The sequence below is a fragment of the Jaculus jaculus genome, chromosome 1 (genome assembly GCF_020740685.1).
Source record: "Jaculus jaculus isolate mJacJac1 chromosome 1, mJacJac1.mat.Y.cur, whole genome shotgun sequence".
Taxonomy (NCBI): Eukaryota; Metazoa; Chordata; class Mammalia; order Rodentia; family Dipodidae; genus Jaculus; species Jaculus jaculus.
Genome location: NC_059102.1, coordinates 150,977,609 through 150,999,819, shown reverse-complemented (window position 1 = coordinate 150,999,819; position 22,211 = coordinate 150,977,609). Strand labels below are relative to the sequence as shown.

Sequence of the window (22,211 nt, the reverse complement as noted above, 5' to 3'; positions counted from 1 at the left end):
CTCGGCCTTGGCCTCCCTTCTGCCGTGGGCTCTGCCTCTGGGAACCTTCCCTTCTCCGGTTCCAAGTCTGGGAACATTTTTCTGTTGAGTTTCAAGGAGCTCAAAATAGACTTGGGGTGGCAAAGCCGGCTGCAGTGGGGGGAAGTCACAAGGGCTGAGGGTGGATTTTGCTTTAAAGACAAGTTGACAGAGTGAAGTGAGGTGACGAACGCATGCTGCTCCTCCGTGGAACTTTCCAAAATGCACGAGTGCACCATCTGGGCTTCTTCCCCCGAAGTTGCCATGTTTTCATTCCAGATCATGCAGGGCCAAGGGCAAGCAGGACACCACCCCAGGGCCCCTGATCCTCAGAATCTTGAGGTGGGACACCCCCCCCCCCAATGGACACAGCCTGTTTTGCAGCCCTGTCCAAATTATATGGAAATGTTCCCGCCTGTGTCCAGCTCTGGGCTGGTAGGCAGAGGAGAGGTAGTGCCAGCCAGGCAGGGAGGCACCCTGGGCTCTCACACTGTGGGTGGTGGCATGGAGATTTATTGCCCTGCATTGTGCAAAGTGTTCTCAGAATGACTTTCAGTATAGATGAGCGAGTTCTGCATTGGGCTCCCGAGAACCCAGGGAGGGAGCTAGAAGTGGCCATCCAGGTCCAGGCTGTCGCATGGCCAGGCGGAGGAGGCCACAGGGTGGCTCAGCTCAGGGCTGGTGGGAGACCCCAGAAGCTGGACAAGGCCTCAGGTTATGTCAGCTGTCCCAGGGCCCAGGTCATTGGCATGTACTGAGATGAGGTCTTAAGGGGACCTCTCCTTCCAGGCTCTGATTCCAAGCCATTAACAGCTGAAACTGAGGCCGTGTTATAGACAAACATGATAGAACATGGCTCAGAGCCCCTTTCAGACCCTATCAGGCCATGCCTGGAAAAGCTGTATAGTCCCTGCTGCCAGCTGATGTCTCTGGGACACTCTTTTTTTTTCTTTTCATTTTTTTTATTAACAACTTCCACGATTATAAAACATATCTCATGGTAATACACTCCCGCCCCCCCTTTCCCCTTTGAAACTCCATTCTCCATCATATCCCCTCCCCCTCTCAATCAGTCTCTCCTTTATTTTGACATCATCATCTTTTCCTCCTCTTCTGATGGTCTTGGTAGGTCATGTCAGACACTGTGAGGTCATGGATATCCAGGCCATTTTGTGACTGGGGGGAGCACGTTGTAAGGAGTGGGACACTCTTGATTTGTGTTCCTTGGACAGAATCTGAGATTGGACCCGGTTGAGAGTGTCTAGGCATCTTGACCTTTCTAGAATGTGCCAGGAGAGGCCAGGGAGACTGGGAGACCCAGGATGTTCTGTTGGGATTTGGCCCTGGGACATAATGCTGAGGCCGGGCCTGACTGCCTGAGTGGGGGGGGCCCCCCGCCTGGCCCCGTCCTCCCCGCCCTCCGTCCCCTCACATGCTCCTGCCTCTCGTCGCCTTTTCCTCGGAGACCCGGTCCCTCCTCGGCCACACTCAGCAACTGGTACTCTGCAGGATGGACAACGGGGAGGCCTGCTTTATCCTCAGCAGCAGGAATGAGGTGGACCGCACAGCTGCGGTGAGTTCAGGTGGAGCCCTGCCCCTGGCCCTTTCCGCCCGCTCCCCCTCTGAGGCGAGTGCTCCAGGACCAACCGCGCTTCTCCGCAGGACCATCAGACCATCCTGCGGGCCTGGGCTGTGAAGGACTTTGCCCCCAACTGCCCCCTGTACGTTCAGATCCTCAAGCCTGAGAACAAGTTTCACGTGAAGTTTGCTGGTGGGTCCGGGGCCGTGCGGGCACAGTGGGTATGTAGCACGCAGGCTAGAGCAGTGCCCACGCGGGCACAGGGAGGTATGCGCATCCAGATGACTGCACTCAAGCATAGGGAGCTCCAGGGATCGGGGAGGCAGGAGCCAGAGGTGGCAAAGGGACAGGAGTATTGTCTGGTCAACACTTCTGTGGGCAGGGCACACGTTAGCACAGGTGTGTGGCAGTCCGGGCAGAACAGGGGCATGCCCAGAAAGGGAGGCGTTCCAGAGTGCTGGTACCAGAGGGGCGCAGCCTCCGCTAGGCTCCCACCTGCCTACGCATTCATGAAGGGGGATCCTGTAGGGGAGGGGAGTTAAGGGGGGGCAGGGCTGGCGGAGCCTGATCCTGGCTGTCCCCACAGACCACGTGGTGTGTGAGGAGGAATGCAAGTATGCCATGCTGGCACTGAACTGCATCTGCCCGGCCACGTCCACCCTCATTACCCTGCTGGTGCACACATCCCGCGGCCAGTGAGTGCCCTGCGCCAGACTGACTGCCGTGCCCGGGCCATCCCGACCAACCCCACAAGGCAGGGCCCGTGTGGGGGTGGGCTTCCCCAAGGTGGAGGGCATGCAGTGGGCAGAGGCAGGGCACATTTGACACACGGGGCAGGGGTGGCAGCCCTGGCCGAGTGTGACGGTCCCTCCGCCCCGCTCTACCCGCAGGGAAGGACAGGAGTCTCCAGAGCAGTGGCAGCGCATGTACGGACGCTGCTCGGGCAACGAGGTGTACCACATCCGCCTGGGCGACAGCAAGTTCTTCCGGGAGTACGAGGGCAAGAGCTTCACCTATGCAGCCTTCCATGCCCATAAGAAGTACGCAGGGATGGGGGCTGCGTGGGGTGGAGCCTGCTGCCCACCCCCTGCACACACTGGGCTGGCCTCTCCACCCAGGGTCAGGTCAGGATGGGTGGGGACCTGGAGCACGAGGCCGCAGAGGCCTAGCCGAGGACGGGGTAACCTACCGCTGCCCACCTCGTGAGGACAGCCATCTGGGGAGGGGGTCTTCATATGAGAACCCACCACGTGGCCACTCCTCTCAGAGGATCTCATAAAGCTTACCTGGAGTCCTTGGGTGCTGACGCACAGGGGAGGGTTTTGTCCAGGGATCCTGGTCCCCCAGCGCCTCCCTTTCTGAGAAACCCAAGAGGACAGTGTGAACTGGACTGGAAGATGAGGCAGGGGGGCAGCAGGTGCCGGGGCGGACCCTGAGCCCCCTGCCACACCTGTGTAGGTACGGCGTGTGCCTCATTGGGCTGAAGCGCGAGGAGAGCAAGAGCATCCTGCTGAACCCCGGGCCACGCCACATCCTGGCCGCTTCTGACACGGGCTTCTACATCAACATCACCAAGGAGGAGAACTCGGCCTTCATCTTCAAGCAGGAGGAGAAACAGAAGAGGCGGGGCCTCGCGGGACAGACGCTCTACGAGGGGCCGTCGCGGCTGCCCGTGCACAGCATCATCGCCTCCATGGGTGAGCCACACCCAAGGGCGCACATGGGTAACCCCCCCGGGGGGTCTGCTCACCATCCCCACTGCCCTGAGGGGGAAACTGAGGCTCACAGAGGTGCTGAGACTCCCCGGGGCCACGCAGCTGGAGAATAGGAGAAGGAACATGAGCCAGGGCCACCAAGGCTCGTTTCGTCTTCCTCCTCAGCCACTGGCCCTGGAGGGTAAGACGGGCGGGGCCGCTAGTTGAGCTCAACCCGCCTCTCCAGGGACAGTGGCGATGGACCTGCAGAATACAGAGTGTCGGCCCTCCCAGGCTGGCGGTGGCGGCGGCGGCGGCGGCGGCGGCGGCGGCGGCAACAAGCTGATGCTGCCCACGGAGAATGGTTCTGGTAGCCGGCGCCCCAGCATCGCACCCGTCCTGGAGCTGGCAGACAGCTCTGCCCTGCTACCCTGTGACCTGCTGAGTGACCAGTCAGAGGATGAGGTGACACCCTCAGACGACGAGGGGCTCTCTGTGGTGGAGTGAGTGCTGACGCAGAGCCCAGCGTTTAGTGAGGAGGGAAAGGCCCCTAGTGCCAGGCACAGAGCCTCTTGGAAATTTCTACTTGACAAGTGGAGTGGGGGCCGGGACCCTGAAACGTACAGGTGTCAGAACTGGGGTGCTTCGCCTCGGCTCCATCCTGGGCCTCATTCCTGGTAGCTGGTGGACTGCACTGACTGGGGGTTTCCAGGCTGTAGTCAAGATCCGATGGGGCTCACAGACCCTGAACAGGGGCACACATCAGCAGAGTGGGTACACACCCCGAACTTACCCATATTGGCAGCTCTGAGCCAGCTCAGCCGGCTGAGGTGTCTGTCATCAGTCGTTCTAAGGACTGGTGCAGAGACCCACAGCGGGGTCAACCCTACTTGGTACCGCAGGGTGTGGCCCGCCACACATGGGGTGGGCATTGCTGGAGGTTCACTTCTGAGCAAGGTCTGCAGAGGTAATAGGTGATTACTGACAAAGCCCTACTCATAACTGGAGGCCATAGACCTACCTCATGACTGCCGTGACCCACTTTGTGGCTGAGGGGCAGAAGGTAGGTGGGCTTCTGAGGCCGTGCGTCTTAAGGCACCTGGAGGCAGAGCTAGAGCGCTGCGGCCAAGGTCATCGTGTCAAAGCATGGCATGGTGGGTGCTGGCCAGTGAAGGGATAGGAAGGAGAGGAGGTGACCTGCTGGAAGGCCAGCCTGGCCCAGGGGAAGCACAGGGAAGGACTCAAGGCAAGAGCGCCTCTCTTATCACCTGGGGTGCTGAGGGTGACCAGGGAAGGGACTGGGTGGTTGTAGCCCTTGGGTTCTGCCTGGCTTCCAGGTAGTGTGTTGGTGTGTGTGAGTCTGTCCACTTCTGTGTGTGTGTGTGTGTGTGTGTGTGTGTGTGTGTGCGTGTGCGCACATGCATGCCTGTCTTCTTTTGTCTGTCCATGACCACACATGTGGATGTATGCGAATGTCTGTACTATGTTCTATATGTGAAGTCTTTCTTTAGGGACATGAGGGGGTCCCAAGGTGTATTTAATCCTCCTGAGCCACCCTGAGTAGGTGCAAGCTGATCACTGGGGTTGGGAGGGTCCTGGAGCCACCATGGGGGCAGGTCATGGAGCAGCAGTGTGTGGCTCTTCTGTACTCCCTTGGCCATGCCAGGACCTTTTTTTAAATAATATTTTAGATTTTAATTTATTTATGAGAGGGCGTGGGGGGGGGCAACATATCAAGATCTCTTGCCACTGCACACACCGCTTTGTGCATCTGGTTTTCTGTGGATACTGAGGGATTAAAGCCAGGCCAGCGTGGTTTTGCAAGTGAGCACCTTTAACTGCTGAGCCATCTCCCCAGAATCTCTATGGGGGCCAAGTGCATGGTTCCCAGTCCTGGCCTGAGGCTGCTCCTGACCTTGAGGTGTCGTTTCATGGGGCTGTCTTGGACAGGTGCAGGACACTGTGGGCAGAGCAGGCCATCTCAGCTAGCCATGAGTGACTCCTTGAGTTCCACAGGCAAAGGGTAGCTCCAGGGTGGGGAGGTCACCCTGCTGCGGAGCCACACTGAAGGCCCATCTCCCCCCAGGTATGTGAAAGGCTACCCACCCAACTCACCCTACATCGGCAGCTCCCCGACTCTGTGCCATCTTCTGCCCGTGAAGGCGCCCTTCTGCTGCCTGCGGCTGGACAAGGTAAGGCCACCCTGTCATCTTGGTACCTTGACTCAAGCCACAGTCTGTGCCACCGTACTTTGGTGACTTTGTATTTTTTTTAATTAATTAATTAATTAATTTTTTTTTTTTTTTGAGAGAGGGAGGGAGGTAAGGACAAAAGGAGAGAGAAAGAATGGGCATGCCAGGGCCTTTTGCCACTGCAAATGAACTCCAGACACATGTGCCACCTGGTGCATCTGACCTACATGGGTCCTGGAGAAATGATCCTGGATCCTTAGACTTCATAGGCAAGCGCTTTAACCGTTAAGCCATCTCTCCAGCCCATGACTTTTATTTTTATTATTATTTATTTATTTGAGAGTAACAGACACAGAGAGAAAGGCAGAGAGAGAGAATGGCCCCACCAGCGCCTCCAGCCACTGCAAACGAACTCCAGACACGTGCGCCCCCTTGTGCATCTGGCTAATGTGGGTCCTGGGGAGTCAAGCCTCGAACCACGGTCCTTAGGCTTGACAGGCAAGCACTTAACCACTAAGCCATCTCTCCAGTCCCAACTTTGTGTTTTGATCAAGCTGTGGGAATGGACCCTTCCCTGCTTTGCCCCAGTCAGCTGTTTCTGGACAGGCTGAGAACAAGTTGGGGCTCCATATCCCTCACCCCAAACACAACGTCCTGTGTTTCCTCAGAATAAGGATTGGCTGTCTCCTCACAGGGCCTGGTTGGCAGTCGGGCAGGGTCAGGAACCAAGTATTGGCATCTAATCCAGCCACATTCCGGTGGTGTCCTCCCTCCTGCCCCAGTGGTCACTGTCACCCTGCGAGGCAGGGTGTTCCTGTCGCTCCCCTCCCTGTTGCCCTCCATCCAGAACATCCTCTCTCGGGCCCCACGAGTGGACCTGTGAAGAACTTGACCTCTGTGGTTGGTAGGACAGGCCTCATTCCGTGATGGGCTGTGGTCTGTGTGGCAGGGTTGAGTGTCCAGAGGCAGTGTGAGGCCTTAGCTGGCCACATCTCTGGCCCCTCTGTGGTTCAGCCACAGTGGGAGACACAGTGGGAGGGACAGGAAAACAAGTCACTTGCTCCCCACCACCCCCATCGGCTTTAGTTTTACTACCTCCCGAACCCCTCTCATGGCTCTTGTTAGCATGCTCCCTAGAAGCGGGGCGTGCCCTGCACCCCAGTGGAAGAGTAGCACACGGCCTGCCTCTTGTTTCACCCGGGGGCCACACCCTGTTACATACCCTTATGAGATCAGGGCCCTTCGATACCCACCAGCTTGTCACACTTCTTCCCTGTGTGGGTGCCTCCCACTGAAGCCTGACTTGTGGGTAAAGGGCACTTAGGAAACAGGATGAGCCCCTGGGCCCACCAGCAGGCAGAGTCAGAGCTCGTCCGCTCACATGCACCCTCACACGCGCACAGCATGGCCATCTGTATTTCTGTAGCTAAGTGCCAAAACCATGCGCTCTTGTGGATCCTGCTGCCTTGGCCGGGGCTCCTGCTCTGCGCCAAGGGGCGCTGACTTTAGCAGCTGGCGGCAGGTACAGGCAGCCCTGATGGCTGATGGCACCGTGGGCCCCTAGGGCTTGGGCGGGTCGTGTGTTTGGTGTTCCTATGGTTGCTGGCCCTATGGATGGTGGTCAGTGCAAACTCTGCACAAACCCCAGGGCTGCAAACACAACAGCTATGAGGATGCCAAAGCCTATGGATTCAAGAACAAGTTGATCATCGTCTCCGCAGAGACAGCTGGCAATGGGCTGTACAACTTCATCGTGCCCCTGCGCGCTTACTACCGGTCCCGCCGAGAGCTCAACCCCATAGTCCTGCTGCTGGATAACAAGTGAGGCCACACCCGACCTTCTGCAGGGGACCTCGGGCTAGTCCCACTTGCCGCCTCCACAGCCACACCTCCCGCAGGGGCCCCTCCTCTCCTGGCCCTCAGCAGCTCCCCCTTCTTCCAGCTCTTCCCCTCCAGTTTCATGTCCCTCTGTACCTCCTGTCTCCACAACTGTGGGTCCCAGGGTAGCAGGGCCACAAGGGCTCTACCTTCCACACAGCCCTTTTCCTGGGGGGGACCCCAGAGATTTGACAGCTGGAGCCCAGGGTCCAGACTTGGCTATCCTGCCCCGGAACCTCAGTTTATCCTTGAGTGAAATAAATACCAGCCCTAAGGACCCGTCAGGTCCCATGGTTTTGAGATCCCAAGGGTGTGGGGAGCAGCAGACCATAGAGAAGGCCCCACTGTCCCTGCAGGCCTGATCACCACTTCCTGGAGGCCATCTGCTGCTTCCCGATGGTCTACTACATGGAGGGCTCCGTGGACAAGTAAGACGCCGAGCAGCTGTAGCCAGGGCCCCTGCCCTCCCTCGGCCCTCCTCCCTCAGACTCCCCAAGGGCATAGTCAAGCCTAGACCCAGAGGAGGGGAGGAGCGGAGGGGAGGAAGAGGCAGAGAAGTGGGGGTGCAGGGGGGGGGGTTTCCTGTGGCCACACTCCTCGCTCTGTGCAGCTTGGACAGTCTGCTGCAATGCGGCATCATCTACGCCGACAACCTGGTGGTGGTGGACAAGGAGAGTACCATGAGTGCCGAGGAGGACTACATGGCCGACGCCAAGACCATCGTCAACGTGCAGACCATGTTCCGGTGAGCACCCACCGTGGCAGCCACACTCACAGAGCTGACTGTGGGGCCACTGTGTGACACTACAGCCCTGATCATGAGACCTGCCAGAGACCCCCACAACCTTGACCATGAGTCCACCCTGAGACTTCTCACAGCCCTGACCACGAGACCTACCAGAAACCCCCCACAACCATGGCCCCCTCCGAGACTCCTCATAGCCCTGACCATGGTACCCACCAGAGCCCCCCACACCCTGACCATGGACCCAACCTGAGACACTTCCCCCCATAGTCCTGACCACAAGACACATCAGAGATCCACTCAAACCCTGGCCATAGGACCCACCAGACTCCCCCCTGACCCAGCACCTATTGTGAGACCCTGCAGCCCTGACCACAGCGACAGGACACACCAGGGGCCCTGAAGCCATGAGCACAGCCATCGGACCCACCACCTGCCCTGACCTTGGTGCCTTCCCTTCCTCCCCAGGCTCTTTCCCAGCCTCAGCATCACCACAGAGCTCACTCACCCTTCCAACATGCGCTTCATGCAGTTCCGCGCCAAGGACAGCTACTCTCTGGCTCTTTCCAAACTGGAAAAGGTGAGTGGTCCCTCACTGGGAGCCCAAAGAGAGCAGAACCCCTGAGGGAGGGAGTGGGAGCCAGGATACTCGGCAGGGCTGTTTTCCTGAGCACCTGTGAGTTACTGATCAGTAGCAGGAACAAAGACTGGACATATCCAGAGGCCAAGGCTGTCTTTCCTGGACAGTCAGATGTTCAGTGGGGAGTGGTGGCTCTCTGCATGAGCCAGGAACTGTTAACAAATACTGTCTACTGTACCTCAGACACAGCCCCTGTCACAACTGCACCCTTCCCACCTGCGGTGGAGGTAAGGAGTTGAGGCTCAGAGAAGGGGACGCACCTGCCTCGGTCACACAGAAGATGGGACACGTGGCAGAGGCGGACCCAGTTTCCACCCTTCTGTACCTCAGGGCTCCATGGAGGGGGCTGGCTGGGGTGGGGTGTGGAACTCAGGGACACAGCAGCCCAGCAAGGCGTGGGGATACACCAAGGACACAGGACCCACTAGGAACATGGGAAGCCTCAAAAATGCAAAGAGCAGGTCACTCTCAGGGACTCTGGCCCCACCAGCTGTCCTTACAAGGAATGGCCAGCTGTTAAGAAGAGGGCAGTAGAGGTCAGGATGTGGGCAAACTGGCCGCAGAGGAGGCCACAGCCACTGATGCTCGTTGTGCCACATGAGCTCCAAGATTGACAGCCTGGGTTACAAGTCCTTGTGGAAAGCTGCTGGAGACCAGCATGGCTGACCAGGGAAATCCCATATAGCTGTCCCCCTCCTGGGCCACCAGGCAGAAGGAACAAGCACCAGGGCTCCTTGTTGTACATGGACATGCTTTGGTCCTGAAGCCGGAAGGACAGTGCAAGTGGGTCCCGTCAGCTCATGGAGCCCAGGGGTGCCTCAGAGAAGGATGAAGAGGCCAGGCGGACAGCGGCCAAGTGGACAGCACAGCGCCTGTCACCTGGTTCGCCCAGACTCTGGACTCTGGCCTGCTGGCACTTGGGCCCCTAAACAGCCCCAGGACCCTTCCCCTATTGCCAGGGTGAAGAGTTGTCCCCACACATCTCAGGAGGAGGCCCCCCGGGAGGGACTGAGGCTTTGCTTAAACAGCCCCAGGTGTGTCTGGGCCCTCTGTTCATGCCACTGACTCAGGTCTGACCAAGTGTGGACTCCAGGACTCCAGGCATGGAGTCACAGTGAGTGCATGTGCTTCACTCACAGCCCTGCTTCGAACCTGCACCTCATGGGCCTTTGAGGCGGGCTAAAAGTAGGTGAGGCTACAAACACATAGCTGGTCATATGGCCTTGCCCTCCAAGGCATATAGCATCAGCGGATGGTCACTTCCTGCCCTGGGTAGGGCCATCTCAACCCCTAGCTACTCTCCACCTCAGGGCACTGAATAGCCCTGGGTTCATTGTCCTGTGGCTCTGTGACAATAGTGGTGACAAGGATGAAGTGGGGAGATTGGGACATCACCTGTATGGCCTCAGGGCTGTGAGAAGCCCTCAGGATGCCACCCTGGACTATACACTATTGAGCAGTCAGGCTCATGTCCCGGGCCTTGGACAAGCAGGCTAAGGAGGAAGGTGTGGTAGGCTGCTGGTGCCATCAATCTCTGAGAATATGGGACCCAGTCATAGCTAAAGCCTGTGAGTGCCAGGCCTGCACTTGGACAGACTTGTTGGCCTTGGATCCCTGACACTTCAGAGAGTCTAAAAAGAATCTAGTGACAACTTACTGTCATAGGAACATTCATTTTTTATTATAATGTGGACTCCAGGCCAGAGAGATGGCTCAGAGGCTAAGGCGCTTGCCTGTGGAAGCCTAAGGACCTGTGTTCAACTCTCCAGATCCCAAGTAAGCCAGATGCACAAAGATGAGGCAAGTGCAAGGTCGCACATGCCCACTAGGTGGCGCAAGAGTCTGGAGTTCAATTGCAGTGTTTGAGGCCTGGTGCGCCACTTCTCCCTCCCTCTCTCTCTGTAAAATTAATAATAATAGTAATGTGGATTCCATGCCAAGTAGTACTCAAAAGCAGAAGGAAGATAAAAACAACAAAAGAAGTTTCCAAATCATTGGAGCGGTATCTTCTGCACTCAGGGCCCCGTCCAAGTATAATCATGCTTCCCTGGAAGGAAGGCGCGTGTAGTCTATCCTATACCCACTTCTCAGCTCCAGCACGCCCCAGACGCCTGTGGTCAGCTTTGGCCCGCACGACCTTCCCGTCCAAGCACTCACTGGAAGGTTCTGTGTCCCAGCATCACCCCACCCTGCTGCCCCTGGCTGGCTGTGCTCGGGGCTCATCCCACACGTCCCCACACTCTCATCATCACAGATAAAGACCCATCGCTTCTGTTGAAGCCCGTGTTTGCCTTCACGACTCAGCTTTATAAAGACTCTGTAGAAGAGAAAAGGGGTGCTCTTTGTCCAGAAAGCAAGAGAAAGTTCTGGAAAGGAGATGACATCCAAAGACCTTCCTTTCTTGCCAGTCTTGCTGGACCCGTCCAGGCTTTACTTCCTGTCCAGTGGCAGTTGCATGAGTCACCTTGACAAGGCACAGAACTTGGGTGGTGACTGGGGATGGGAAGTCTGCATGTAGCATGGCCCACATCTTGTGGCTCAGACACACTTGGCTTTTTCCAGATCCTTTCCCCACCTTCCTCAGTGAAGCCCACACGTTCCAGTACCAGTGTGGCACACTGACACCGTACCTCCTGTGACACTCTTCCCCTTTCATAACTGGTGTGCAAGGAGGAGCTAAATGAAGTCAGTTTTGCTAAATTGTCCACTGTGCTTTCTGTGACACCCCCGGGAGGACACTATTGGTACCGGGCGACGGTGTGCTAAGAGAGCTCGCCAGAGGAGAGGCCGTGTACGACCACGCTGCTGGCGTTCCGAACAGCTGCACTACCATCCCGCGGCACCGGGATACCAGTGCCACCTGTATGCTTGAAGCAAGTCCAGCTGCTATGGGAAGTGTGCCCTCCGGTGCCAGTGTCTGCTACCTCGGCCATGGACTCACCCGAACTCCCCCGAAGGTGCCACTGGCCGAAGAATGGCCTGAAAGACTTGCTTGTCCTAGTTCCCCAAGCCCGTGAGTATGGACCTTGTGACGGGAGGTGGTCCTCAGCGCCCATGTTGGCCCTACACCATCAGAAGCTTCAGCAACAGAGGTCAGAGAGGGGAAGGGGTTGTGCTGCCGGAAGAGGCCAGAAGTCCAGAGCCGTGCACAGCCGGGCGTGGTGGCGCACGCCTTTGATCCCAGCACTCGGGAGGCAGAGGTAGGAGGCTCGCTGTGAGTTCAAGGCCACCCTGAGACTCCATAGTGAATTCCAGGTCAGCCTGGGCTGGAGCAAGACCCTACCTCATAAAACAAAAACAGAACTGTGGGCATTTCCAAGAGCAGAGGAGGGTAGGAAAAAGTTCCCATGGAGGGAGTCTCCAGAGGCAGCAGGGCCCCACTGGCGCTGGACTGCAGCCTCGGGAAGCCCACTCCAGATTTCCGACTTCCAGAGCCTTCAGATCGCGCTTGCTCTAAGCCACTGAGGCTGCAGTCATTTGTCCCAGGAGCCTAGGAAACTCACGGGAGAGACCAGAGCCGTGGACTTCCAGGACACGGCAGGAAGAAGGAAGCTGCCACAACATGAGCTCAGCGTGCCTGCTGCCCACGGCCCAGTCCCCATCTCCCCAGTGCCACAAACCACACTTAAGGTTGTTGAGACTCTTGGGTTGGAGGTGTGGCTCAGTGGTAGTGTCTAGTATGCAAGAGACCCTGAGTCTACCCACCCCCACAAAAAAAGAGAGAGAGAATCTTAGAATGGTAGGGTAGAATATCAACCACACACCTTCGGCGGCAGGCCTTGGGCCCCACGTTCTCCTCGGAGCCCCAAATTGTTTCTCCCAGCCTCCAGCCCTGTGTGTCTGGGGAGAAGTAACCGAGTATCCAGGCCCACTGGCCAGAAGTCTGTCGGCGCATGGACAGATGGACATACATACACACGTGTCCGTGCATTCACTGTGCACGTGCATCACATGCTCATGAGCGTGTGCGTGCCCTCCAGCAACTGCCCCCCTGCGGTGGTGGGCCCTCTGAGGATGCCCTCTCTTGCAGCATGAGCGGGAGAACGGCTCCAACCTGGCCTTCATGTTCCGCCTGCCCTTCGCTGCCGGCCGTGTGTTCAGCATCAGCATGCTGGACACGCTGCTCTACCAGGTCAGCCGGGATGTGGAGGGAGGCCGTCAGAGGTCCTGTAGTGCCTGGCCAGAGCCCCCAGCTCCTCCCCGGCTGGCATCTGGTCCGAGTTGCCCTTTGAGCAGCACTCCCCTAGGTCCCCCAGACCTACGGGCCTCGCTGCTCATCCTGAGGGCCCGTCCTTCCCGGCGCCACCCTCCCTCCACTGTGGGTTCTGGTCCTCTTTCAACCTAATGTGCCCGGCCATATGGATTTCCAAACCCAGAGCATGCCCCCCTCTAGCAACTCCTGTGCCGCTCTGTGCCGGTGGCATGAGCGTCCGTGCGTGCCAAGGTGGTGCCACCTATCTCATGCGGCCCTGCCCACCCCACAGTCCTTCGTGAAGGACTACATGATCACCATCACCAGGCTGTTGCTGGGTCTTGACACCACGCCAGGCTCCGGTTATCTCTGCGCTGTAAGTGCAGGCAGGGCTTGCGTGGTGCCAAACGGGGTGGGCTGGGTGCCCTCTCTGGGTCACTGTGGCCTGGTGGCTCGAAGGTTCCCTCACGTTGCAGATGAAGATCACTGAGGACGACCTCTGGATCCGCACCTACGGACGCCTCTTCCAGAAGCTCTGCTCGTCAAGTGCCGAGATTCCCATTGGCATCTACAGAACTGAGTGCCACGTCTTCTCCTCCGAGGTACAGGGCAAGCAGCGGTGTGATTCCCCATCCTCCCAGTCCAACTCTGGGGACCAGGGTTTGCCAGGGGTCCCATCCAGGCCAAGCGTCCATGGCCCACACATGTGCCTCCAGCAAGGACAGCCGCCACTGCGTGCAGGGGAGGGGGTTAGTGTCAGTGAGCTTGGAAAGTGTTGGGAAGCTGTGGGAGAACCAGGGTGGGGGTGCCTGCTGCCACCAGGAGGCAACTTGGGCACCCTGGCCCTCCCTCTGCATGCTCTGGTCAGACCCGGAGGGGCTGAGGCTGCACTGGGAGAAGGGCCCAGATGACCCCGGATTTTCTTTGCAGCCCCATGACCTCAAAGTCCAGGTGAGCACCTCCCGGAGCCCACACAGTTTCTGATTCCATCTCCAGACACCCTTGCTTCGTGGAGCCCCACGAAGCCAGCAGGGACTGAGGATGTGTTGGCAACAGGGTGGCTCAGGGGCACTTTCCGCAGCTGCCGTCCTCTTGAACAGGGGAGTTAATGGAAGTGGGGAGAGTCATGCTCCCTGTCCTGGCCCAGCTCCATCGCTGTCAGCATGTCACCCTGCAGTGCGGGTACCCCCATGGCCTGGCCTGTTCCCCCCCCCTTCCCATGATCTCCTTTGCTGGCTTCTCCCAGTGTGCTTTCTGCCTGGGGAAGTCCCCACATATTCCCCAGCACCCCATATGCCCTCTGAGTCATGCACAGCCTGCCACACACCCTCTTCCCACTGACCCCCCCCCCCAGGACGTTATTGAGAGGGGCTGCTGCCTCATCTGCAGATGGGGAAACTGGCGCACAGACAGGGTCCCCATTCGGCCCCCAAAGGGACCAGCCAGGTCTACAGAAGTGATGGCCTGAGTTGCTGCCCTTAGTCCTTGGGACCCGGGGACAGGATTGGTCCCACTCTGGGCCAGAGCTTGAACAGGACTGGGAGACCTGGAAGACTGGGCTCAGGAGGGAACCAGGGACCCCCCCCACACACACACACACACATACACCCCGCCCTGCCCTACAGCAGTCCTTCTGCCCTGGAGAAGGCAATGGCTCACACTTCAAGCCCAGAGCCCATCTCCTTCTCTAGCACCCCAAGTAGTCCCAGGAGGAACCCCAGTCCACAGTCCTCTGGCACCCCCAGATAGTGCCACTAGGGTCCAGCTGACAGCCACTTGCCTGCCCAGTCCCAGATCTCGGTGAACATGGAGGACTGTGAGGATACGCGGGAAACCAAGGGGCCCTGGGGCGCACGGGCCAGCTCTGGAAGTGGCAGCACCCACGGCCGCCACACGGACAGCGCTGACCCAGCAGAGCACCCTCTGCTGCGCCGCAAGAGCCTACAGTGGGCCCGGAAGCTGAGTCGCAAGGGCGCCAAGCACGCAGGGAAGGCACCTGTGGCAGCCGAGTGGATCAGCCAGCAGAGGCTCAGCCTGTACCGGCGCTCCGAGCGCCAGGAGCTCTCCGAGCTGGTCAAGAACCGCATGAAGCACCTGGGGCTGCCCACCACTGGCTATGGTGAGGGCGGGACGAGCATGGGTGATATGGCAGTAGGGGTGGACAGGCATGGGGGGGGCAGGTGGGTCACAGTGGAGTAGCTGATGACGGTTCCCTTTTGACCATTTCAGGGTACCTTTCTGGAGGGCCACTCTGCCTGTCCCTCACTGCAGAGCTAGCTCCAGCCCCACAGTGGCCACCTGGGCCAGATTCAGTGACCCGTAGAGGGTTGGTGTGAGGAAGTTCTCAGCAGCTCCCAAGAACTGGTTTATTTCTGCTGCCCTGGGGTGTCAGTTGCCCCCACCTGTAAAGTCAGGGACTAGACCTGGAGGACTGGGATGGGATCCAGGACAGATCCTCACAAGCTTGTGGTCTTTGTTAGGGACATAGGCCAGCTCCTCCCATCATATGGGAGGCAGGAGTGCAGCGACCTCCATGTTGTCATGAAAAGACTTGGAAGGGGACAAGGAGACCCTAGGGCCTCAGGCCACCCCTGCTGTGGCCTCTGGATGGTGGCTTTGTCAGGGACAGGAGTGCTTCACACCAGAACATTCTTCCATCCCACTGTTCTTCCCAGGACATGGCCACCCCATTTCTGCTACTTCAGAGTCACCTCCCAGTGTCTATCTATACGGACAGATTTCTGTAGCCCTCTTCCCCCACCGTGGCTTGTTTTGGGGTGATGTGTGTGACCTGACCCCCCCATTTCCTAGACTCACCCTGCTTCCTGCTCTCCATCGTCACCTGGCCTGGGGGAGCTGCCCTGGGCCACTAGGGCAGGGCCATGTGCTGGCCGCACACAAACAGGCATGCTGGGCCGACTCACAGGGCAGTGCCACACTATACTGGCAGTGAACTCAGGAAAGATTTAGGCCAAGGTTTGGTGGAACAGGGTGATCAAGGCCTTTGCCAGCCTTGTGAATAGTGTGGAGTGCACCCCCAGGTCCAGTAGCCCCTCAGCACTTCTACACGGGGTGCCCCGCTTGTCACCTTGTTCCAGGGACTGGCCACCAAGGCTCAAAGGGGTCCAGTATTCAGTTCATCGCAAATACCAGTAGACGCAGAATCTGGTCTGGCCAGCTAGTACTGGATCTGTGTGCCTGGTGGCCTCTGCAGTACCCTCCCGTCCACCAGAGCTTGGCAGAGAAGGACCATTCTCCCTTTGGTGATCAACTTGCTTCTGAGGTGCCCGGTGCTGGCCACTGCCATTCTGACATGGACGGTGTCTGCGTGCAGCTGGCTGCTCTCCTGTGCCCACTCCGCTGTGCCAGCACCGCCCACGCTGCCACTGCTTGCTGACCTGTCTCTCTCTCTGTTTCTGTCTGTGCCTCTCCTGTGTGTTCCATAGAGGACGTAGCAAATTTAACAGCCAGTGATGTCATGAATCGGGTAAACCTGGGATATTTGCAAGGTAATTCTGCACTGGTGGATACCGGCTATGATTCAGGGGACATGCCAATCCTCAGGTGGGCCAGGTAGTGGCCAGGAAGTCAGAGAGAGGGTCAGACCCCTCCCCGTCAGCAGGTGTCACATGCCCATAGTAGGTCCCCTGCTAAGCATTCCATCCTCCTCCTTAGTCTGCTGGGGTCCTGGTTTGTGCTAGCTGAGGAACATGGAACCCCCAAGTACTTTCACCTGGCTCTGTTGTTTGAATGTGCCATGCCATCTAGCTCTGCTGGGCAGAGAGGCCGTCCCAGCCAGAGAGATGCTCAAGGTCCGTGAGTCCCTGACTGGGGCCTGAGCAGCATGAGGGCAGAGACTTAGGAATTAACACACTGCCCAGTGGCGCTCCAAGCAGGCAGGTGCTGGATTACTCAAGCCAGGAGGACTTGGGGCTTCCAGATTCTTTCTGTTTAGTTTGAGACAAAGCTAATCACACTCCATTTCTCCTCTGGGCCTTTAAAAAACTTTTATTTATTTGACAGATAAAGAGGGAGAGAGAGAGAGAATGGGTGCACCAGGGCCTCCAGCCACTGCAAACGAACTCCAGATGCATGCGCCCCCTTGTGCATCTGGCTGATGTGCGTCCTGGGGAATCGAACCTGGGTCCTTTGGTTTTTGTAGGCAAACGCCTTAGCCGCTAAGCCATCCCTCCAGCGCCTCTGGGCCTTTTAAGAGCTGCTGGTCACCTCCCCCCATCTCCTCCAAGACTCCCCACCCCGCCTAAATCCCTCAGTGAGAGCTTGGAACAGAACAGAAGCCAGACTATGAAGCTTTAGGGGCGTCCAGGCACAGTGCACACCCGCTTAGCTGGGCTCTGCTTTTGCAAGGATGGCTGTGGGTAGCCATGGAAACCTAAGTGTTGGCATCTTCCAGGCTCTCGTGTTTTGCCTTGCCCTGCAATCCGTGGCAGCATTCATGGAGGGCGAGTCCTCCACCAGGCACTCAGGCCCCCCAGCTGGGCGAGCTGGCTGCTTCCATGAACCAACTGGACCAGGACCAGGCTACACACTTGCTTCCTGGGCAGGGCTGTGCAGGTGTAAGCTTGCGCAGATACACACTGTCTTCAGGGTCATGAGACTTGCCCTCAGGTGTTCACTGAGCGTCACCTGCACGCTTATTGGGGCTACTGTACTGCGGCTCAGGAGAGGAGACTCGGAGCACCTATGTGTGCCATGTGGAGTGCTGCCAGTATGTTGGGCTGGGAAGTCATGCCCTTTTTTCCTTTTCCAGGGCTTGCTCTAGTCCAGGCTGACCTGGAATTCACCATGTAGTCTCAGGGTGGCCTTGAACTCACAGCAGTCCTACCTCTGCCTCCCGAGTGCTGGGATTAAAGGCGTGAGCCACCACGCCCAGATAGAAGTCATGTCTTCCTGGGCAGAGAGAGAGTAGTCCCTGGCCTCACTCCTTTCTACTCCTTCCTCCTAACACTGAAGTTTCTCCCAAGTCATAGATAGGGAAGCTGTAGCTGGCACAGGGGAAGCAGGCAGAATAGGTGTAGAGGCGTGGGTGGCACAGATCCGAGGGGCTAGTGCAGCAGAGCCAATAGAGAGGTCTGGCCTGTTGGGCGCCCCAGGGGGCTTGGCCATTCCCGAGGAGAGTCCAAGCCAGGTCCTGCTCTACGTCTGCTGCCCACCTTCACCAAGCACGTGGTCACCGAAGCCACCTCAGGACTGTTGAGCCTGTTCTGCCTGGCCAGGCATTGAACAATAGACTGAACACAACCTGGCCCTGGCACTGTAGCTGCCCCCCCCCCCAACTTCAGCCCAGGATCCCGGAAACACAGAGCCAGGCCTAGCCTCAGCCGGTCATGTACTTGGAAATCTGAGGCATGCTTAGTAAGGTCTGTCCCTGGCTGAAGGACAAAGCCTAGCCGAGCTGGCCCCTATCTGTAGGGTGAATGCATGATGGCCCTGACTGATGATGTGTGTCACGGTGTGATACACTGACGGTGGCTATGGCCCGGAGTGCTGCAAGTATGCCTGTGTCCCCCATTCCTGCCTGTCCCAGAGTTACAGGTGGCATTTGATCTCTGGAGGTCACACCGCCAGCTCTAGCATGGTATATCACGAGGGACCTCCGGTCATAGTCCTGTACCACTGTGACACCACCAGCTCCAAGGGCCAAGGTGCCCCCCACCCTCTCCCTGGATGGCTAACTGGCAGTGTCCTCAGCTTCACAGAGGGCTTGGCTTCTTCTGGGGCCCTGGGGGCAGGGCGCAGTGGGAGGGGTCAGGCATATGATGTCCAGTTCCAGGTCACCTTTATTCTGTCCTTAAAGTTCCAGGGATGCAAGGATGGCTGTGGGTAGCCATGGAAACCTCAGAGCTCAGAGTCAGTACCAGTAATGTATGTGACTGTGGTGTCCTGGCCAGACAGACATCAGCGAGATGACTGGCTGCTCCTCCAGGGCCCTCCATACTCCTGCAACCACATCCCACAACCGTCCTAGGGGCTGGACTGGGCTGTCTCCCAGGAAGGGCCATAGCACAGGCATGAGCAGGAGGAAGGAACCCTGTTCTCACAGATCCAAAGCACAGGGAGTGGGGATGGTCTGCCCAGCCCCCAAGAATGGTGGCATCTGCAGTCACTTTGAGGAGGATGGGAGGAAGGCCCAACTAGTTTCTGGAGGGCTACGGGCAGGTGTGTAGCAACAGGAGTGGGTATGTAGTGTGTGCAAGTGGGTGTGTGCCCACATACCCTTGTGTGCAGAAGCACGTAGGTGTGGGTGTGCGGAAGACTGTGCAGGCACACGCACCTGTACACACAGCTTTGTTAGGCGGCGGGCACGGGCAGGTGTGCTCTGGGCATCTGCTCGGGGTGCCCACACCGGTGGGACGTGCCCTGAGGCTGGCTGCCCAGCTGAGCAAGGTACCCAGGTGGGATAGGGCCAGTGCTTTGCCATCCTGCGTGGCTGAGCGGTGACCAATGCCAGCAGGGGCCGGGGACAGGTGTCAGGGAAGACCAATCAGTAGAATGGCTAGAAAGATCGGGGGGGACGAGCTCCCCTGGCTTCTCAGGGCAGCATGGGGGGGTCTGTGGCGACGCCTGGGCTGTGTCTTTTGTAGATGAGATGAACGATCACCACCAGAGCACCCTCTCCTACGTCCTCATCAACCCTCCGCCCGACACGAGGCTTGAGCCCAACGATATCGTGTGAGTATGCGCTACCCCCTCCCAGCACTGGGCACTGGGGGGTGGGCGCAGCGTGTGGGGGTGGCTGCCTGCGAGGGGCCCACCCAGGTACCCTCCGCAGGTATCTCATTCGCTCCGATCCCTTGGCCCACGTGGCCAGCGGCAGTCAGAGCCGGAAGAGCAGCTGCAGCAACAAGTTATCATCCTGCAACCCCGAGACACGGGACGAGACCCAGCTCTGAGGCCGAGGCGACCCCGCCAGGGCGGACGCAGGAGGAAGCGGTGCCGACACACTGGCAAGCTGGCTTGGCCCAGGAGAGGCTGCATTCCTCACAGTGGCTCTGAGACTTGACCCCAGATGACGTTCTCACAGTGGACGGGGCAAGCGCACCCAGCCACCCTGGAAGCTAGCAGGAAGGATTTTTTTTTTTAACCTATTTTTACAAATCTGTACGAGCCGTGTCTCTTTTACACAGATACACCGTAACTCGTGACTGGGGCCTGGCCGAGGCTGAGGGCAGGCGACCAGGAAGGGCAGAGCATGGAGTTGATGCGCTCTGGGTCCCACTGCCCCCGCATGGCCATGCCTTGGCGTTGCTGCCGTGGAGCTCGGGTGCATCAGGGAGGGGCAGGGCTCACACCTGGAACAAAGGGTCCCACACACGTCCCTTTACATGGAAACCAGCTGTGTTCTCCAGCTACCCACCAACACTAGTTCTGACCACAGCTTCTGCATGGCTCTGGGGCTGCACCAGGACCTGTGGGGCATGTGCCCACTGGAACCAGGCAAGGTGCCAGTGGGGGTGCTCTACCCTCTGGGAGGTCAAAGGCAGAGCCAGATCTTGGATGCCTGGCCAGCCCCCATCACTACCTGGGCCCGAGTCCCCTGCATGTGGGCGTGGGGGTCAAGATGAAGAGGTGCTTGCAGATCCCATGGCTGGGAGGTCAGAAGCTGTTTCCAGTTATAACACTGTGCTTCCCTGGCCATGGTGTTTGGGGGCATGGGGCTAGCAGACGGCGCGTCTCCACTGATGGTTTTCAAAGCAAAGCCTTGTCAACACCCGATCTGAGAAGCACAATTAGCTCTGGGCTCTGGCCATGCCTTGGGTCTCCAGAGACTGTTCCAGGCAGCCGGCCTTTGGTCCTGTTTGAGGTTTGTACTGTCAGCGCTGGAACCTTCTATTAAATGGATGCATTCTGTAGGCATGTGTGATGTAAGGCAGCCTGCCGAGGCTCTGGGCTAGAGGACGTCTGGGGCTCTGGTTGAGGGTCAGACTCAGCTAATGTGGCTCCTAGCCCCTGCCCCACATGCTAACCTGCAAGCCTCCGGCATAGACTTCCCAAAACACGGGAGTCAAATCCTATGTGGCTGTGGGTGGTGGAGTCTGGACAGCCAGGAAGCTTTGGGTGCAGGGCAACCAGGAAATACCCAGAAGGCTCCTCTGCCTGCTGTCCAACAGCTTCTGTAGCCCAGTATGCTCTACTGGTGGGCACAGGTCACCTATACCTGCCAGTTGATGGGGACCCCATTCACAGGGGGCGGATGGGTGCCCTGGGTGGGCTGTGTGAACCTCACTATGTACACATTGAGTACCCTGAGATATTGGCTGGAAGAGGAAGGTCCAAAGCAGGGAGAGGCTGAGGACTCTGATGCAAAGTCCTAGGGCCTGGGTGCAGTGGCAGCTGGTTGACATTGGGCCCATCAGTGGCCACTGCCTTATAGCAGGAGTCTAAGCCTGCCTTGCCTTTCCCTTGGCACCTCCCCTGCACCCATGCCCCAGGTTCCCCACTGGCTACTGGACCCAGAAGGATGGGAGAGCCCCCTAGGCTATGTCTGGATGGGGCTACAGCCCTCAAGTTGACCCCAGGAAGAGCCACCACCTCTTAAGAAGCCTCTTGGGGACTGTCGCCTCTTCCTCACCTACAGCACAGCCTCTGGCAGTGAGGAAGGAGGGCAGCAGCCACTTAGGGTTTAACTTCACTAGTGATGTGGATGCCAGGCTCTGGGCATGGCTGCCACTGGGGCTGAGAGGGCCTGTGTGCCGAGATGTCACCTGCAAGCACAATAAAAGCAGCTTGCACACCTGGAACCTTCCATGCTCTAGTGGAGCCTCCATTTCCTTTATCTCCAGACTTGGGGAACATCCGGGCCTCTCTGGTCATCCTGGATCTACTCACTTGCCCTAGCTGATACAGTCTGGGCACCAAACATTAGTTCTCCCCGGCCTTCTACCCTACTGGGCCTTAAGGGCTTTCATGAGCTACTTGCTTCAACTCAAAGGAGTGGGGGGCGTGCACTGACCATCAGCAACCATTCCTGCCCTGGAGGAGCTAGAAGAATTTGAATTCTTTGCAACAGAATTTTCAAAACATACAAAATTAGTGAGAAGCCTTTTATTGTCTTTATTTCTAAGTGATTGAACAGAAAACTTCTCAAAACAATAATACTAACCAACAGTGCCTTGGGTGCTGAAGCGTGTGCGTCCGTGAAACGGTGATGGTCATAATGGGGACCGAGGGGCTGGATGGCAGTGCACAGCTGGGAGGCTGAGCAGAGCACTTGGACAAACTGTGAGCGTCTGTCCCAGGTTCCAGGCAGCC

At 58.1% G+C, this 22,211-nt stretch overlaps 1 protein-coding gene across 8 annotated transcripts in view; it reads left to right on the top strand.

Moving 5' to 3' along the window:
- The window catches only part of Kcnt1 (potassium sodium-activated channel subfamily T member 1), a 67,265-nt gene extending 45,560 nt beyond the window's left edge, over window positions 1–21,705 (top strand). For 4 of the 8 annotated variants that reach the window (XM_045138876.1, XM_012947844.2, XM_045138856.1 and 1 more), the window contains 19 exons: window positions 1,528–1,591; window positions 1,681–1,789; window positions 2,184–2,292; window positions 2,488–2,637; window positions 3,056–3,294; window positions 3,539–3,794; window positions 5,378–5,483; window positions 7,132–7,304; window positions 7,718–7,789; window positions 7,972–8,106; window positions 8,575–8,686; window positions 12,777–12,878; window positions 13,231–13,314; window positions 13,415–13,540; window positions 13,869–13,889; window positions 14,727–15,057; window positions 16,385–16,447; window positions 19,544–19,631; window positions 19,732–21,705. In XM_045138876.1, coding sequence (XP_044994811.1) covers window positions 1,528–1,591; window positions 1,681–1,789; window positions 2,184–2,292; window positions 2,488–2,637; window positions 3,056–3,294; window positions 3,539–3,794; window positions 5,378–5,483; window positions 7,132–7,304; window positions 7,718–7,789; window positions 7,972–8,106; window positions 8,575–8,686; window positions 12,777–12,878; window positions 13,231–13,314; window positions 13,415–13,540; window positions 13,869–13,889; window positions 14,727–15,057; window positions 16,385–16,447; window positions 19,544–19,631; window positions 19,732–19,852 — 2,461 coding nt within the window. In that variant the 3' untranslated portion in view covers window positions 19,853–21,705. The remainder of the gene's footprint in view (window positions 1–1,527; window positions 1,592–1,680; window positions 1,790–2,183; window positions 2,293–2,487; window positions 2,638–3,055; window positions 3,295–3,538; window positions 3,795–5,377; window positions 5,484–7,131; window positions 7,305–7,717; window positions 7,790–7,971; window positions 8,107–8,574; window positions 8,687–12,776; window positions 12,879–13,230; window positions 13,315–13,414; window positions 13,541–13,868; window positions 13,890–14,726; window positions 15,058–16,384; window positions 16,448–19,543; window positions 19,632–19,731) is intronic. The other 4 variants (XM_045138884.1, XM_045138862.1, XM_045138868.1 and 1 more) reach the window with 3 other exon arrangements.
- Window positions 21,706–22,211: the final 506 nt, after the last annotated feature.